Consider the following 16,860-nt stretch of genomic DNA (forward strand, 5'->3'; position numbering starts at 1 on the left):
CTAATATAATGTCATGGGTTTTTTTAGTTGCATTATGTAATTTCATCCCTGCTAATCACTTTTGGGTGTTTGGGGATTTTTTTTGCATTTGCTATGACATTGCAGCTCATAAGACTTGGGGGCAGGTAAAGTTTTCAGTTTCTGTTGCTGCTCAGATGGGAGTGCTTCCAACTTTCTTAGGAATGTCTCTGCAGGTACACCAAAATTCAATCTGAAAATTGCTTATTCTCTTAACTATCAGTGCCCTGTGCTGAGTGCAATAGAAGCATCCAGGCTAAGCAGACCAAGGTAGAATTTAGAATTTCAAAATTTTAAAGTTTTATACATCTTAGTTCCATTCTCCTATCTCATCAGCTGCACTCTGGTGTGAGAAAATTATTTTAGTATTGTTAGAAGTCAGAGATGCAGGACAAGTTTCACAACAAGTCTTAAGTTACTTTATTTAATTAACATATATTGTTAGATTTACAAGTGTTGAGAGGAGAACTAAAATCAAAAAGCACTAAGAAGTTCAGTTCTGCAGTGTGGTAATTTTTTCTTTGAAATTTCTGCAAAGACAGGAAATTGGGGCAACAACATGAGTGAGTGGGTGGGGACTCTGAGGTTAGAGCTGTTAATAAAATAATTGAAACGGAGCTTTGGTGATAAATGCTGCAGCTGTTTACATGGTGGTAAGATATTACTTCTGAAAGATCAGACCCTATCCACAGTAAAAGGTGAGGTTTTTTTCTTGAAATTGGATGTTTTCATAGGGTAGCAGGTGGTGCTTTGTTCATTTTGGAGTTGTGTTCGTTTGTTGTATAGATTGAGGAAGTTTACATAAACATAGTTACAGACTGTGACTTAAGATACAAAGCAGTGGGGCTTTTTGAAGCAGTCAAAAATGTAATTTTTGGGAAAACTTGGGCTTTTTTTCCCTTATGTGCTCCTGTGTCTCTTTGTAATTTATCTAGTTTCACACAGGCAAGGATAGGGCACTTTTACTGCTGTTGCATGTTAAATAAGGAAAAGCCCCACTCTCCAACTCTCCTACATTCCATTTGTTGCTTTTTCACTGAAGGGAACTGAGGTTCAGTAGTTGCCTTTACATGTCTGTCAGCAAATACTGTATCTGTAGTGCTCTGTAGTATTTACCCAAGCCAGCACTGGTTATATTATGTTCTTCTGCATTTTTCCTTCAGACTGTTCTTTGGTTGGTAGTAGAATCCACCTCTTGGCAGAGCTGGCTCTTGGTGCTCATCTGCTGGCTGCAAACGGATGATTGGGTGTGTCAGCAGGGTCCAGCTAACAGAGCCCTGATCAATGAAAGAATAACGAAAAGCTAGAATTAGATATGCATTTCAGTTCTGCTGTTTCAGTTTCATGTTATTTTACCTGTTCAGAACTGCTCACATTTGTATGTTTGTGAAAGAAAGATACCTAAGTGGTTTGAGTTGCTCACATTTGAAGCAAATTACACAAATTGGAATTTTGGTTTAATTGATCTGATACCAAGCTAATTATTTTTCAAATCAAATTAATACTCCTTAAATTTAATGAAGCATGCCAAGAAACTGGATGTGTTTCTCCTGAGGAATTAATTGATTCTTTTCCTCTTTTCAAATATCAATATACTGATTAGATTTTTCCCCTAGGTGGAATAGCACCTGAAGCAGTATTATTTAGAATAGCCCATCTCGCTCAACTGTCTGAAATTTGTCAGCTGTTACTCAGTAAGACTTTAGAGTAGAATTGCAGAATTCAATACATGTTTAGAACTGCTTGGTGGGTAAAAAATAAAAATAAACCACCTCTCCATTAGTATCAAACAGTGTTGACATCGTACTTATTTCTGTATGTGAAGTTTATTCAGTATAGTGTTTGGTTTGTTTTTGTTGTACTCTTTTTTGATAATATTAAGGAGATGATTTGCATTGAGTTTTAAGTTCTCTGAGAAGCAAAAATATATTTGTAACCAACTTTCCCGTTTTCAGAGGATGTAGTTTGTGTGCAGGTAATTCCTTAGTTTCTCAAAGTTCCCTCTTTCTGGAGTTGCTCTTTTAGTAAACCAGTAATAATGACGATGATAAAGAATAGTTTTATCATGTGTCACAAGGACAGTGAAGGCAGAAATTATTTTTTCATATGGGTGTATGGAGCTGTACTGCTTATACAATATGTTGTCACCTCATTGTGCAAAGGTGGAGAATTTAGTGAAAGAATATGAAAGCTAATGGAAATGAAATTATCATATCACAAAAGACTGAAGTATCACTGGTGCTAGAGAGTGTTGAGTAATGATGGAGGAGAAATCTGAACTATGTAGCACCATCAAAGCAGTAGAAGTAAAATAAAAATGCAGTTAACAAAATATACAGGACATGTATGGATTGTTTAAAAGTATTTTTGTTGTTAGCTGAAGAATTTTCAGTTGAAAACAGCAAGCCACGAGAGTCTGGGTATGTTTGGTTGCAGGATGACTGAAATGCTAAGAAAAAAGCAACCACAGATGATTCATTTGATGCTTTCCAATATAAAAGGGAAATGTCGTATTTCATGAGAGATTACAAGTATGGTTTCATTTGTGCTTAAGAAGTAGGTGGAAGGAACAGCAGGACATTGTAGGCATCTTGGAATGACTGCAGAATGGGAAGAAAAAGTTTTGTTAATGTCAAGAAAGGGCAACGAGTAGAAAATAGAATTCCCTTTGTATAAAAGCACTGCTGATAATGACCTTTAACCTGAAGGACATTTCTGGCACAAAACCAAATGAAGTTCTGTTACCCACAAAGAAGTTTAAATAGTTAAACAGTATTATTGCATCTGCCTGACAAGTGAACCAGGCATGTTCTGGGAGAAAGCATCTCAGTCATCTTGATGGAAATACCTGAAGTCTAAACAAAACTTTGTTACTCTGTTGCCATGTTGTTGATTATCTCACTTTAATTTCTTCAAAGTCTTTGGGAGTTTTTTGGCCTGATGTTCACTGCTTTATGTTTCCTGGGATGGCTAAACAATTGTGTTACTTAGAGGGTTTTGGGTTTTTTTGCTTGCTTGCTTATTTTTTCTACATTTTTAAAGTTCAGATCTCTCAATGAATATGCTGTTTGGGTCAGATTGTCTTTGAGGCATTAGAAGTTTAGTGTCTTTACTGTCTCCCTCACAGCCAGCAGTAGTTTATTGCTATTTCAGTGGCATTCTTTTCAAAGTACAGTAAATGAACTACAGTAGATGGAGAAAATACAGAACTGCCCATGTAAATACAGCTTTGCATTATTATGTTTCCTTTCTTACATATCATTTGGTTTCCTATGATAGAACATCACTTTGATTGTGGTGAGTTTTATATAATTTTGTTCTTACATCATACAGTTTTTGGTTAGTCATTTTACTTTCTTCTTCTAGATCCCCCAGTAAACCCTTGGCACGGAAAGTAATGAGTGGGATGGATTGGGAAGTAGTGAGTAGGAACTCACTGTCTGATGATAGGTTGGAAACCCAGAGCCTCCCGTCACGTTCTCCGCCGGGAACCCCAAATCAGTGAGTAGCATCAAATCTCCTCTCCCTACAAGTGACTCTACCTCTAATGTGAATGACCTACTTAATGTGTTATGTAGACAAATAGCTTCAAAAATTCTGTGCCAAATGATTAACACTTCAGATTAAAAAAAAAGTTTTTAGGGTTGAGTTTTAGGTGCTTCTCACTTGGCCTATGAAAAGTGTAGGATGTATCACACTACCCTAAATTTGAGAGTTTGCGTTTTCTCAAGCACAGTTAGAACTCAGTTATTAATTTGTTTTTTAAAAGACCCTGATGATAAAAATCTGTGTGAAATTATTAAAATAACTCATTTTGTTTAAGACCACTTTTGAAAACATTGGGGGAAATGCTTAATTGGAAATCCTTGCAGGTTTGTTCTTCTCAATTTTTCTACCTTTCCTCCTAATGTTCACTCTATTTACAGGATAGAGCCTTCTGTTTTAAGCTAGTGAAAAAAACATCCATGATTTCTTTTGGAAGGTGACCAATTTCCTCAGTGTGCTGAAACTTGCTTAAGAATCTGTATTACTCAATTTTCTATTACATAAACGACAAGATTTTAAGATTCTGCAGCATATTATTCACAAGATTAGTGTTGTAAATACCTGTAGCATTTAAAAATTACTGAAAGATTGTGTAATAACTATGCTTAAAAGCATAATAAACTTAATCATGCACGTTTAAAAGAATTTTAGTATTGTCATGCTAGTTTTCAAATTGGAAAATACTGAATTCCAGAAATGATAAGACTCTCAGTGCAAACCTTGTAATTCTTTTAGGGGAAGATGCAGGGGTCATCTTAATAAATTTAGGTTAAGTTCTGCCATGAACAGAGTCAGGATTTGCCTTCTTAGGAATCCATTTTTCTTCTTATTGACTGGGCTGTCAGCTTGTTCATTGGACCATAATGGTTTCAGGCTTCTTTAATTAAAAGAAAATAAATTTTTTATATAGCCCTTAGTTTATTAAAATAATTTGAACACTTAAAAAAATGAAATATGTGTTGATCTGACAGCGTAATTGTTTCAGTGATTTTTGAAATTTTAATGTGTATGAACATGTGCTTGCACTGAGAGGAAATAATTCTTTTAGCATCCCATTTTAGTGGGTGATATCAGAAATGTAGATTAACCATAATACTCTTGTCACATTGCTCTGCTTTCTCTCTTAGTCGCAACTCTGCCTTCGCTCAAGAAGGAGCCCGGTTACGACCCTCATCCGTTGGACATTTAGTGGATCATGTGGTTCACGCCTCCCCAAGTGAAGTATTTGTAAATCACAGATCCCCATCCTCCACCCAGGCCAACAGCATCATACTGGAATCATCCCCGTAAGTTCTGCTCTTACCACGCCAATGTAGCGTGGAGGGCTGCTGAAGAGAAGTCAGAAATTTTGGCCTTGAAGAGTTTATTGTTAAATGTGGGGTCAGGGAGAGCCAGGCAATCTAATACAAAGGTGGCTGTTATTTAGGGAGTGTTAGTGTAGGTCTCACTGTGACGCAGAGCTAGATGATACACAACTGAAGACCTGTGTCTGAAATACTCCAGGTTCAGGATTACAGTACTATCCCCACCAACCCAAGCTGTGGGTTTGCTATAATGTGACCATCAGTGTCTGTATGTGGAACCAAAAGTTGGGTTTTTGGTAGAATTGAAGAAAAGTTTAAATTCCCACACATTTGGAAATGTTACTTTTCAGAAGTAGGCTTTACAAACTACATAGCCAAAATATCTTTATGACACCCCAGCATTTGGACATTGCTAGTGTATTTGTACAGAGTTTATTTTTTTAAGCTGACACTGTCAGGCTTTTTTTTTTTTTTTTCCCAATTATGCGGAATATTCTTTATACTGTAAGCTTACTTGCTATAAGATACAATGGGCAAAATAAAAACTATTATTTTGTTGGGTCCAGAAGGAAGACAAACAAAAAAACCCCATTGAGTTATTCAAAGATACTGAAATACTCAGTAAATTGTGTTCAGAGTACAGATTAATTGGGAAAGATATTACAGTATATACCATTTTATCACTGCCACTGTATGCTCTTATTATAGCTGTACATGTAATGCCAGATATGCCCTCCTAATTTTGTATGATAATCTCTGTTAGCAGGGAAGTTGTGCAAATGGTTTCAAAACCAATTGAGAACTGTAAGCAGCATATACCTAATTATATGTTTATAAACAAATGGTATGTCTCAGAAAAAATTACTCTGGGAAGCTATTTAAATACAGTTTTAAAACCTTGCTTTGGCTGTACTTTCAGTTTTAACATCTGCATGTAATTTTTAGGAGGGAAATACAATACAAAATTTTTTACTTTTTATAAAATAGCACATGATGCTTTTTACAATAGGCTGCAATATTTACAATTTGACCTTCAACTAGTTACTTAATTTTCAGGGTTATGTGATATTAATTTGACCTAGTCATGTAAATTCTCCTTTTTTGGTGGACTTTTTAACATATTCTCATGTCAGAGGACTCTCAGAACTGGAACAGTCGTGAATCTTGTCCCAAGGCCAGACAGGGTCAGGTTCCTTCTGTTCTAAGACTTGCAACTGAAGTGAGTTATGAGAAACCCTCACTGGATGAAAGAGTGATACAGTGAAGAAAGCACAGTTTTTAAAAACTTTTATTCCTATGCCTTTACTCAAAGTTATGAGAGATCTTCCTCAGTGTTCTTAGGATTTGTTTATTTACTTAACTTCATTTCTTGAGTAAGTCACCATAGAAATGAGTCTTAGAAAGAGAGGAAGTGGTTTTGCACAACTCTGGCTCTTCTTTTTCATGTTTTTGCACCTTTTATGCCCAAGCAGAAAAATTATTGCTCTTCCATCACTAAGTGTTAAGGGTTCAGTTTTTGGGGCTTCTTCCTCTTATTAGAAGCTTAAAACTAAAATTTAATATCCCAATACAGATCTCTAGTATAAGGTATGTTTAAGAATGAGGACATTGACTTTCAAAAATACATGAACCCCATTAAGGTCTTTTGAAGGTTTGAGGTGATGTTATTGATTCAAGATTTGCCATTTATGAAGGAAAATAGTAGACACAAAGTTCATATTAGCATATAATTTTAAACTATACTGTTCAACAATCCAAAAAGCTATTTCTTAACCAATTTGACCTTTCTGACTGAGAAGATTTGAGTTGTCCATGTGCTGATTTGTCAGATACTTTTCTTTATTGATCAAATTTATATGTGTGGAAAGGAGGGGCTGACCTGACTGGCAATAGATTTAGTGATCTTTTTGAGTTCAACATAGCAAAAGAAATTAACAGTTTCCATGCACTTCAGAAGGATATTCTAGCTAAGCTAATATAACCTTAATTGCACACCTTTTCTCCATCTGCACATCCTATTCAATGCTAAATTCAGAGATGGTGCTTGGAGTTCCCTGAGGTAATTCCAAAAGCACGTGATAAGTGTTTTATTTAATAAATTTATGGGGGTATGCATGGAACTTTTGCTAAATATATTAAAAAGATCAGACCGGATATCTGTAACAAAAATACCCAAAGCTTGCCAGTGCCAGGGTTATTTTATTATTATGTAAATTGCTGAATTCAGTAACAGAGAGCTGCTTTGCCTGCAAAATAGGCTGCTTTCACTGCCATTGTCTGAGCATTCATAAGGAAATTCAAAGCTGACTGGGCAAATATAAAGCAGTGAAGTTTATGCCCAAGGCTTGATTGTTAGTTCTCACAATTCATTATGCTAATATATTACAGTACTTGCATTGCTGCCTGTAAAATGCTCATTTAAGTAACTTTTCAAATCTTTGCTATAAGTTTGTGTGTTCAGTAGGAATTTGTGTTTGTTGACATGTATGTACAGACATCTAGTCAAACATAAGATCCATCTTCTACTTTTATCAGAATAACTTCTTTTGTGTTTCTATTCATGTTTTCTATTCCTTTTTTCTTTGGTTTAAAACTCTCAGGAGTAATTGTTTTCTTGAAAATACATAACTTAAAAGAATGAGTAATCTGTGCTGGCCAGACTTGAATGAATGAATGCATAGGCAGCTAAAAATCTCTGGGTGACCTTTTAAAGTCGATGTCTAAATAGTTTATAGCTGCCTTGCAGATTTGTTTTGCAAATGTTGACAATCCTCATATTTTTCTCTCCACAAAAATGAATTTAAAAAAGCTGCTTATCTTGAAAAATGAAATGTGTTCTTTTTTCTGTTACTTGCATTGAAAAGTGTTAAGAAATACTATTTTTCTTCCCAACTGTGTTTTTGAACATGAGGTTCTTCAGACATCAGACTGAATAATTAGTACTTTTTTTTTTCTTTTAACACTTCATGAAAAAAATATTTTCTGAAAGTTGAAATAAAGCAGAAAAATAGAGAAAAATATTGTTGGGATCTTTTCGAATGTGCTGTTTTCTTTCATACACTGACAAAAATGTTGCCAGTTTTGTTTTCTAAGAATATTGACTAATTTTTTTTAACTTAAACAAAAATGTTTGGCATTTCAAAGTGATGTGTTCTATTTCCCAGTTTTCATGCTTTTTGAAAGAGGTTCAGTCTTTTTTTTTTTTTAAATCAGTATACTCAGTTTTGCTCTTTTTTTAAATTTTTGAACATGTATCTGGGAACTGCCTTTGTTGAATTGCATAGAGACAAATTATGTGGTATGGAGTTTGATGTGTACCTTAGGTTTTCAGATTTGCAGCAACTTGAAACCTTGTGCAGTCTCACACTGAGAGTCTGCTAACAGTTCACTGGGGTGAGACTACTAAATACAGTAGAGCTGCTCATGTGGCTACCTGTGGGTTTTGGAGGGAGTTCTGTGATGAGTTACCACTACAGCTTGCTGATAATCAAAGGAGCAGTGTCCTGCTTTTGCCTCTGGGAGTGTGCTTCCCTCCCTGCATGGTTGCCAGCCCTGAGATAAACCAGAGGACCCGGGATTCTCCAAAAAGTGTTTTTGGCTGCTTGGTGTAAGCTGCCTCAGCTAAGGGAGGAGCAGCAGTTCTTCAAGGAAGCAGCCAGGGATATGGGTGAAAGAACAGACACTCCTGTTTTTGGTGGTAGCCTTCTCTTTAGATTTAGCTATAACCTATAAGTTCATTCTTGATGGTTTATGGATCTGGTATCAGTGGGCTGTTGACTGAAATTGTTAAATGACTTAATAGCACTTTTTAATGGGGTGCCTGTGGAGGACGACATATCCTGCTGGTATTTAGAAACTGACATTCAAACCAAGTTAATGGGAACTGTGAGCCCACTACCCTTTTGAGCCTTTCCAAATGTTCTTCTTAATTCTTAAATATAAATCCATATAATGAAAGATGAATCATATATTTATGTAATACAAATTACACACTTAAAGTTTTATTCCAAGAGGACTAACAAAAGGAAATTCTCCATATTATGCAAAAACACAGAACATTTTTATTAATCTGGAATGGAGTGCTTATGGATCAGAAATAGTGGGTTAAGCATGCTAAAATAATTTTTTATAAAGGTCATAGGTAGAAGATGAACTTGCTGGTTCTGTGTACACTTACTTGTCAAGAAAAAAGCTGCAACAGGTGCAAACATAGGCTGCCAGTATATTCTACTGCATTACATTTTTGAGGTTCTAAAAATACATACAGATACTCATTTCTCACTGAAGTTTTTTTAGTTTCTTCTAACGTTTTCAGTTTATTTGCAACCCTGACAGAACTATCAATATCTCATGATTGTTCCACTTCATACTTGTGTTTTGGTGTTTAGGTCTCAAGAGACTCCTATAGATGGGCAGCCTCCAGCATTACCACCCAAACAATTTAAAAGGAACAGTTGGAACCAAATTCATCATTCACACTCACAGCAAGAACTGGATAACCATATTAATGAAACATTTGATGTTCCTGCATCACCTGAAAAATCCACTGTAAGTTTTTTTGACCCAGTTGAACCATTTTGCTTGTTATCAGAATGATGGTCTTATTTTACATGAGCTTGGTTCTGAAGCATTTCAGAGCTGCTGTGTTTGGGCATTACCTTCCAGCATTTCTGTTATCCATACTGTCCCTTCACTGGCTCCTGCTGGTTTTGCTCCAGCTGCTGGAGTAGTGCTTTGTCAGTTGACAAAAAAATCACTAAATTGGGATGGTTGTGCAAACGTTCTGTGCATTACCTTTTCAGCACATGCAGAAATTTCTACCTAACCTTCTCTTTGAGAAGTCATTTGCCATCAGTTTTAAAGAAGACATTGCAGATGTTTAATCTAGCTTTAGCTAAAAAATTAAACCTGGAAATGCCTACCTGCTTCTAGAGTGGTTTTATCAGGAGAAGCTTCTTGAATATGTGGTTGCATTTCTCATCAAAATTTCCAAGAGAGAGACTGTAAAGAAGCCTGTGACAGCAAATACAAAAATATTGAGTAAAAGTTCTCTTTCCATAATCAAGCATGTGTGAGATGAGTAAGATAGTTGATTGTCTGAGATGTCTCTGATCATTTTTGTGGTTTTTGTCCTTCCAGAAGTTTTCTAGTGATTCTAGATTTTATACTGATGTAAACAGTAAATGGGACAAGAAACATTTTGCAGGATGGGAAAACATCCAGATATAGCAAATACTCTGTAAACAGTTTTGTCAACCTCAGGCATGTAAAATTACGAGTCACCTCCCCAAACTGATTTTCAGACATGCCTTTTTTTTTTTTTTTTTTTTGTCCTAAACTGTAAACTTAGGGTGTTCTCTCAGGCCTTGTAACAAAGTTAAGATTCCCATAAAACCCCTGTTTAATTTCATAGCTGGGGTTTTAATAAAAGGCTCAAAAATGAAAGACTGTAAGTTTTTGAGGGTTTTGGAAATGTTGTAAAAATTTTTGTTTTAATTAAATAACGAAATGGAATTTGTAACAGCTTTGTCTTCAGCCGGTGCTTAACTGAGTCACATTAAAGTCCTGTTCTGTCTTGAAAGATAACACTACTTTAGTCATCAGGTTTTTCTGTTCTGTATTCAGTTGTCTTTACCAAATTGATAAAAATAACTTTCAGCTGGTTTTTTTAACTCCTTTCAGTTCTGCAATACCAACACAGCTGTGTGAATGAGATTGTTTTTTTTCTCTGTCCATTGTCAGTGTGATTGTTTGCTGTGCTCCAGTGGGACACATTTTATGCAGTCTCACTGAAGGCAGCGCTCTGCTGTAATTGAACATCTAATTTGGTCTGCTGAGGACTTTTTATTTTGGGGATTGCAGAAGAAGGAACATAGCATGACTGAAATTTTTGGAATGTTGTTTTGTTTCAAAATTGCTTTTCTGACCAGAATTCAGGTTCCTGCACCACTAAAGTCTTCTGCTGTTCCATCTCAAATATTTTAAACAAAACTCTTCACCATTTTGACTTCATAAAGCTATTGAATTTCTTTTGTCTGTTGCATGTATGTAGAGTCTGTGTAGAAAGGTAGTAGGACACATATGGGAATGACGACTTCTTACTCCATCTCCATTCCCTCAGTATCCAATCTGAGAATGTCAGAAGTACTTGAAAACAGGTGTGGTCAAAGTCCCTTCAGTCAAACACATTAATGATGGCATACAGTACTCTCTGCACATTTTGCATTATAACCTTCTGCTCAGAATAGCATCTTGTAGCAGGAAATTAGCATTTCCTTTCTGTCTGGGGAATGCAGTGGCACAAAAGCTGCCAAATGCTGCAGGTGAGCACTTGGTTCATATTCATTGTGTCTGATCTCCCACACCAGTGAGCACAGGCTGAAATAATTGGCATATGATCAGGCTTTCTAGGACCCTTCCTTTTAATTAACATTTCTTGTGCTGTTACTTTCCCAAATTTTTCACTTTTTCATTACTATGACTGCATTTGGTGAGTTTTGTTTTGTTTTAACCAAGAACAAAAGACGCCTGCAACTGAGTTAACTTCTAATGAGCCAAGTTGTGGAGACTTCTTTAACCTAATGAAACTTCAGGTTCTGAACTTTCTTACATACAAAAATATTTGCTTTTCTGAGTTTGTTTTTTATTTTTTTGAGTATGAATCTTCTGCTTTGCTATAACTGGTTAAATTGAAAACTTCCTTGAAACACATTTTATTTTTTACTTTGCATCCTCACTGTAGGAACTGTAGACATACTAGCTAATGTTCAGTCTGTGAAATAAATATAGATGGGGGAACCAATTAAAAATCACTTCAATGGCACTAAGTAGGTATTTTTCAGATTAAAGACATAGCTAGTATTCCTCAGTTTACTGGCATTTCCTTCAACAGTGTTGTTGTCATCCAAATAAACCAAGAAGAAAGCAGCTAATATTTTCAGAGTCGAATCAGTGCAGAGCATATGTCACACCTCATACTCCACTGGACTGGAAATGGAGTAAGGGATAGGGAACCAGGATTTCCTTGCTTACTGCTGGCATATTGCTGTTAACAGAAACAAAAGGATGCCTTCAATTATCTTCCTTTTCATTGTATTACATTCTTATTGCAGCTCTTCACTGTGGTCTTAATTAAAATGAATTAAAGAAATTTTCATTTACTAAGCTATTTTTATTAGAGTTTTGAAGCCAGTTATTTTTTTCTAATGTTTCTTACTTTGAGCTTGCTTTGACAGAACAGTCCTTTAACATAGTTATGTCCAAGACGCTTAAATGTGTAATTTTTCCCTTTTATGTAAACCCAAGATGTTTGTGTTTTCACTTGATATTTTCTCAAGTGTCCAGGAGCAATTATTTGATAAGGAAATTGCAGAATTATTAGATACAATATCCTCAGAATCTGTGAACAAAATAGATACTAATATATTATAACTTTTGTCTATTAGCCCAATGGTGGTGTCCCCCATGACAATCTTGTTATGATCAGAATGAAACCAGACGAAAATGGAAGGTTTGGCTTCAATGTAAAGGTAACAGTACATCTCTTCCTTTTACGTTTATTAAGGTTATTTTATGACATTTGGGATTTCTTACTAATTTAATTTGTTTTTAAAGGGTGGATATGATCAGAAGATGCCGGTTATAGTGTCCAGGGTAGCTCCAGGAACACCTGTAAGTTATCAAAAAAGCAAACTTGATACCAATATCTATGTATCTTGAAGGATGTACTGAAAATTATTAATGTACTATTAATGTACTGCTTATGAAAATTAGTTTTTGCTATAACATTATCAGAACAAAGCAAATCACATGCAGTAAGAATTTTTAAAGTTCTTCAATCCTCAAGTATTTTTTTCCTACTGAAACAAAGTTTAATTTCTGAAAATTACTGGGCATTACAGATGCTCAATATGCACTGGTACTTGAGCTGTGCCATCCTAAAAATACTTTTACTTTGTAGCTTTTTTTAGATATAGACATTCAGTAATTTCACATAAATTACATATTGAAAGAATGTTTAAAATAACTAAAATAGCAAATGCCTTACTTTAGTGACAGATGTAGCTGAGTAAAGCCAAGATGTAGATTAAAAGCAGACATTATGAATCATTCATCAGGTCTGATTGCGTGTTGTTACTGATGTTTAGTGACTATATGAGTGTCTTCAAACTAGGCACAATATTTGTCAATTTTTTGCCAGAAATACTGACTGGAATCACCTCTGTCAATACATGTTAGAGTATTAACATTTATTTGCTTCTTAACTCTTTGAAAGTATTGAAATGTTTGCCAAATCATTGTTCTTGTATCTTGTTAATTATTATCCCTAAAATATTCAATAGCATGAATTGTTTTGGCTTTAAACATTCACTCTGTAGGGACAAGAAAGATAGTTGGTGATGAGTTGTGCTCTTTCTTTTCTCCAATGATGTTTAGGCTGTGATTACAATAACAATTTTTATCACCTGATTCTCTGGGATTACTGAGAGTTCTCCATTTCTTTTTGCCATTACCATTGCAGTATTTCAGACCTGAAGCATTTAAGCCTGTGAAATTGATTTAGACATGGTTTTGCCATGTTTCTGCCCTCCCTTCAAAAAAATCCTGCTTTTTAATTGTCTGTACAAAGGGTGATTCAGAGAGGAGCTTTCTGCATCAGCTGAGGGGTAGAGTAGCATCTGCTGAAAGATATGTCACAGTGCCAGTCACCTCCCAGCTGCAAATGGCAATGGCACTGCCTGTGTATTGTGTAACACTTGGATTTGTCATTTGAATACAGTGCAGCAGCCATAGCAACAGGATTCAAGAGCCCAAGCCTAGTTACTTTAAATTGTTATTTTAAGGTAAGAAATTGGTAATGGCTTGTGTTACAGATGGTTTTGTTTTCTTCCCCCAACTTTGCAGGCTGATCTATGTGTCCCTCGTTTGAATGAAGGGGACCAGGTGGTACTGATCAATGGCAGGGACATAGCAGAGCATACCCACGACCAAGTTGTAATGTTTATTAAAGCTAGCTGTGAGAGACACTCAGGGGAACTTGTGCTCCTAGTTCGACCCAATGGTGAGTGGCTTGTGCATCATAATTAGAAATAAAAATCCTCACTCTGCTCTCATTTTCTAGCTTCCATTTTGTGTCCTGGGATAGAATTAACCTGTAAGAAATAACTCCTTTCCTTGAAAAGGAATTGTGACAACACAGTGTATTGATCACATAATCTTAGTTGTGTATAACTAAGTGTTGAAAAAGTCAGACATCAAATATTTCTAACAGACAGCTAATTTAAATTTTGTTCTCACTTTCATTGATAAAAATGTCCAGAAAACTATATGGTTATTGAATATATTTCATAAGGTTATTATAATTCCCATAAGGAAAATTTAAACCAAACACAAAAAAACCATCACCAAATATTCAGTGTTTGGGTGTGACTTTGGAGGTCAATATATATAAAATCCTTCCATTCATTTTTTAAATAATCCAAAACCATTAATAACACTTTCACTTGAGGAGTCTTAGTAGAAGTGCTAAAATGCAGTCTAAATAAAAACTTATGCAGTGTAGTCACAAAATGCACAGTTGGATCATAACCAGCAGATAGGCACTGGATTGATGCTTAATGGGAATAATGGAAATTACTTTTGCAGAGTACCTCATCCACCTCACAGAAATATTTCCCTTATTCACTGATTTGCACTCCCCACTTAGACATGCTGTTATTCTGTGTGTAAGCTCTCTTGCAGCTTTTTCAGACAAAATTATGAGCTTTGTTTGCAAATTTTCTAAAGCAAACTGTCTTTCCCCTTGTGTGTTGATTATCTTTGTATTCTGGATAAAAACATGTGAGTTGTAGAAGTGAGGAATTGCCAGTTTCCTTCTTTGTAGTGATGTGATGTAATTTAAACATAGGCTTTTGAACAGCATATGTCTGCTATGTGTAGCAGAGGATGTATATTATTTCTGAGCTTATTGTCAAGGCACACAAAGAGCATTGATAACTTTATAAGGCCATGTATTAAATGGAATTTTCTCAGGTGGTCTGCACATCTTCCCCTAATTACTGAATCCTAAAATGAGTTCTAACTGAATTGTAAGTAAAATGTAAATGCAGCTGTAATGATATCAGAGGCATGATGTGAGAATCTGAAATTATAGTTATATCAGACAAGGCAGGGTATAATGGGAGTTTTGATCAAAATTTTAGCTGTCAGTAATGGGCTTTCACTTGAAATTACTATTACACCAAAGAAAAAAATAGTTTTATCATGGATTATAATGATCAATGAAGGTTACTTGTCCTTGTTGATAGGGACTAAAATCAATGTGCTAATAAATGTGCAGTTTTCTACAGGAGAAATGTGGTTTTTGCTATTTAAAATAAATGACTTACAGCTCACTTTAGCCAAACAGCATCTTCAGTCAGAGCATTCATACCTTTGCTTGTTCCAGCTGTCTATGATGTCGTGGAAGAGAAGGTGGAGAGCGAGCCTGATTTTCAGTACATCCCTGAGAAATCTCCGCTTGCTGGTGTCCATCAGGATGATAATGCTCTGAGGGAATCCATGATTCAGTTAGCAGAGGGGCTCATCACTGGAACTGTCTTGGCTCAGTTTGATGTAAGTACCATATCACCTGGAGCTGGGGCAAGTTCCAAGTCTTTGGGGATGGCAATTATTTTAAACAGAGCAGATTTCAGTTAAATTTCTGTACAGTCAGCATCCTTTAGCAAAACAATTGCCTTACGCTCTCAAAAGAAAAATAACCAAGGAAAATATCAATCCTGTATTGTACGTGCAAACTTAAGAATACCTAATCCTGGGGTTTAGTTTTATAAATAGCTTTATTGGTTACTTACACTTTTTGTGGTTACTGGGGACATGCTAATAAAATACTTTCATAAAGATGAAGGCTGAAGAATGTCTACCAAAGTATATGTTCTGTACTCGGGCCTTCATTCCATACCTAAGTTGCTGTAGAAACTGAAGGACACTGAACTGTTGACATTCTATGGGCATTCTCAGTAAGGGGAAGGTAAAATAACCAATGTTAAAGGTTAATGTAACTGTATTTTATAAATAGTTGATTTTTATTGGCATGTTTCAGAAAACTAGTGCATTTTCTGTGGGACATTAAGCTGCTGATAGCCTTGGTCATATCCATCTTCCATGCATGAGATCAAGTGGCTTAAAGCAGGCAAAAGTAGGTTTGTAAAACACAGCAGTACAAATTCTGTGAATTCGCCAAACTGAGACCTAGCATTATATTTTGCAATATATATTTATAAAACATATACTATTATTTAAGAACTTTCCTTTTATGTTAGAATTTCCTTTTATATTAAAAAGAGCAGGTCTATTGCATCTATTATGTTCTAACCATCAGCTTTGTCTTTTAGCAATTGTATAGAAAAAAGCCTGGAATGACAATGTCTTGTGCCAGATTACCTCAAAACATTTCCAAAAATAGATACAGAGACATTTCGCCTTGTAAGTATTGCTATGTGTCTATGTGCTGTAAAAGTATTTTACTGTGGTTAGTAAATAAATAACATCCTTCTAAAATCTTTTTCAGATGATGCTACACGGGTTATTTTAAAAAGTAATGAAGATTACATCAATGCAAATTATATAAATGTGAGTAGTATTTTTAAGTAGTGCTTCTGACATTAAGTCATTCTACAGTTTTTTGATGAAAAAATTCATTTTAAAAATCCATTTTTATCAATCTAGTTCAGGCTAGAATGGCTACTAAACCTCTAGTCAGGTGATTTGAAATTTCCTGTAGATGTATTTCCTTTCTAATGTTTTGTGACATGTCTTTTCATATATGTTAAAGTCTAGCCCCGCATTTAATGTGAAAAAATGCAAACTGAAGGCAGTCCTCTCCAGAGCAATTAATTCTTCTTTTCTGATTACTTTTCTGCAGTTGTTTTCAACAACAGTAAAGTTTAATTTGGCATCAGTTTCTTTTGCATCTTGGTTTTTTCATTGTTAG

General features: G+C 35.4%; 1 protein-coding gene across 4 annotated transcripts in view; it reads left to right on the forward strand.

The window, feature by feature from the left end:
• Positions 1–16,860, forward strand: part of PTPN4 (protein tyrosine phosphatase non-receptor type 4) — a 107,385-nt gene that overhangs the window by 74,420 nt on the left and 16,105 nt on the right. For all 4 annotated transcript variants that reach the window (XM_033064578.2, XM_033064580.2, XM_042779444.1 and 1 more), the window contains 9 exons: positions 3,385–3,519; positions 4,692–4,850; positions 9,257–9,416; positions 12,314–12,397; positions 12,483–12,539; positions 13,773–13,929; positions 15,316–15,482; positions 16,262–16,352; positions 16,438–16,499. In XM_033064578.2, coding sequence (XP_032920469.1) covers positions 3,385–3,519; positions 4,692–4,850; positions 9,257–9,416; positions 12,314–12,397; positions 12,483–12,539; positions 13,773–13,929; positions 15,316–15,482; positions 16,262–16,352; positions 16,438–16,499 — 1,072 coding nt within the window. The remainder of the gene's footprint in view (positions 1–3,384; positions 3,520–4,691; positions 4,851–9,256; positions 9,417–12,313; positions 12,398–12,482; positions 12,540–13,772; positions 13,930–15,315; positions 15,483–16,261; positions 16,353–16,437; positions 16,500–16,860) is intronic.

This window comes from Catharus ustulatus, chromosome 7, assembly GCF_009819885.2.
Source record: "Catharus ustulatus isolate bCatUst1 chromosome 7, bCatUst1.pri.v2, whole genome shotgun sequence".
Lineage (NCBI taxonomy): Eukaryota > Metazoa > Chordata > Aves > Passeriformes > Turdidae > Catharus > Catharus ustulatus.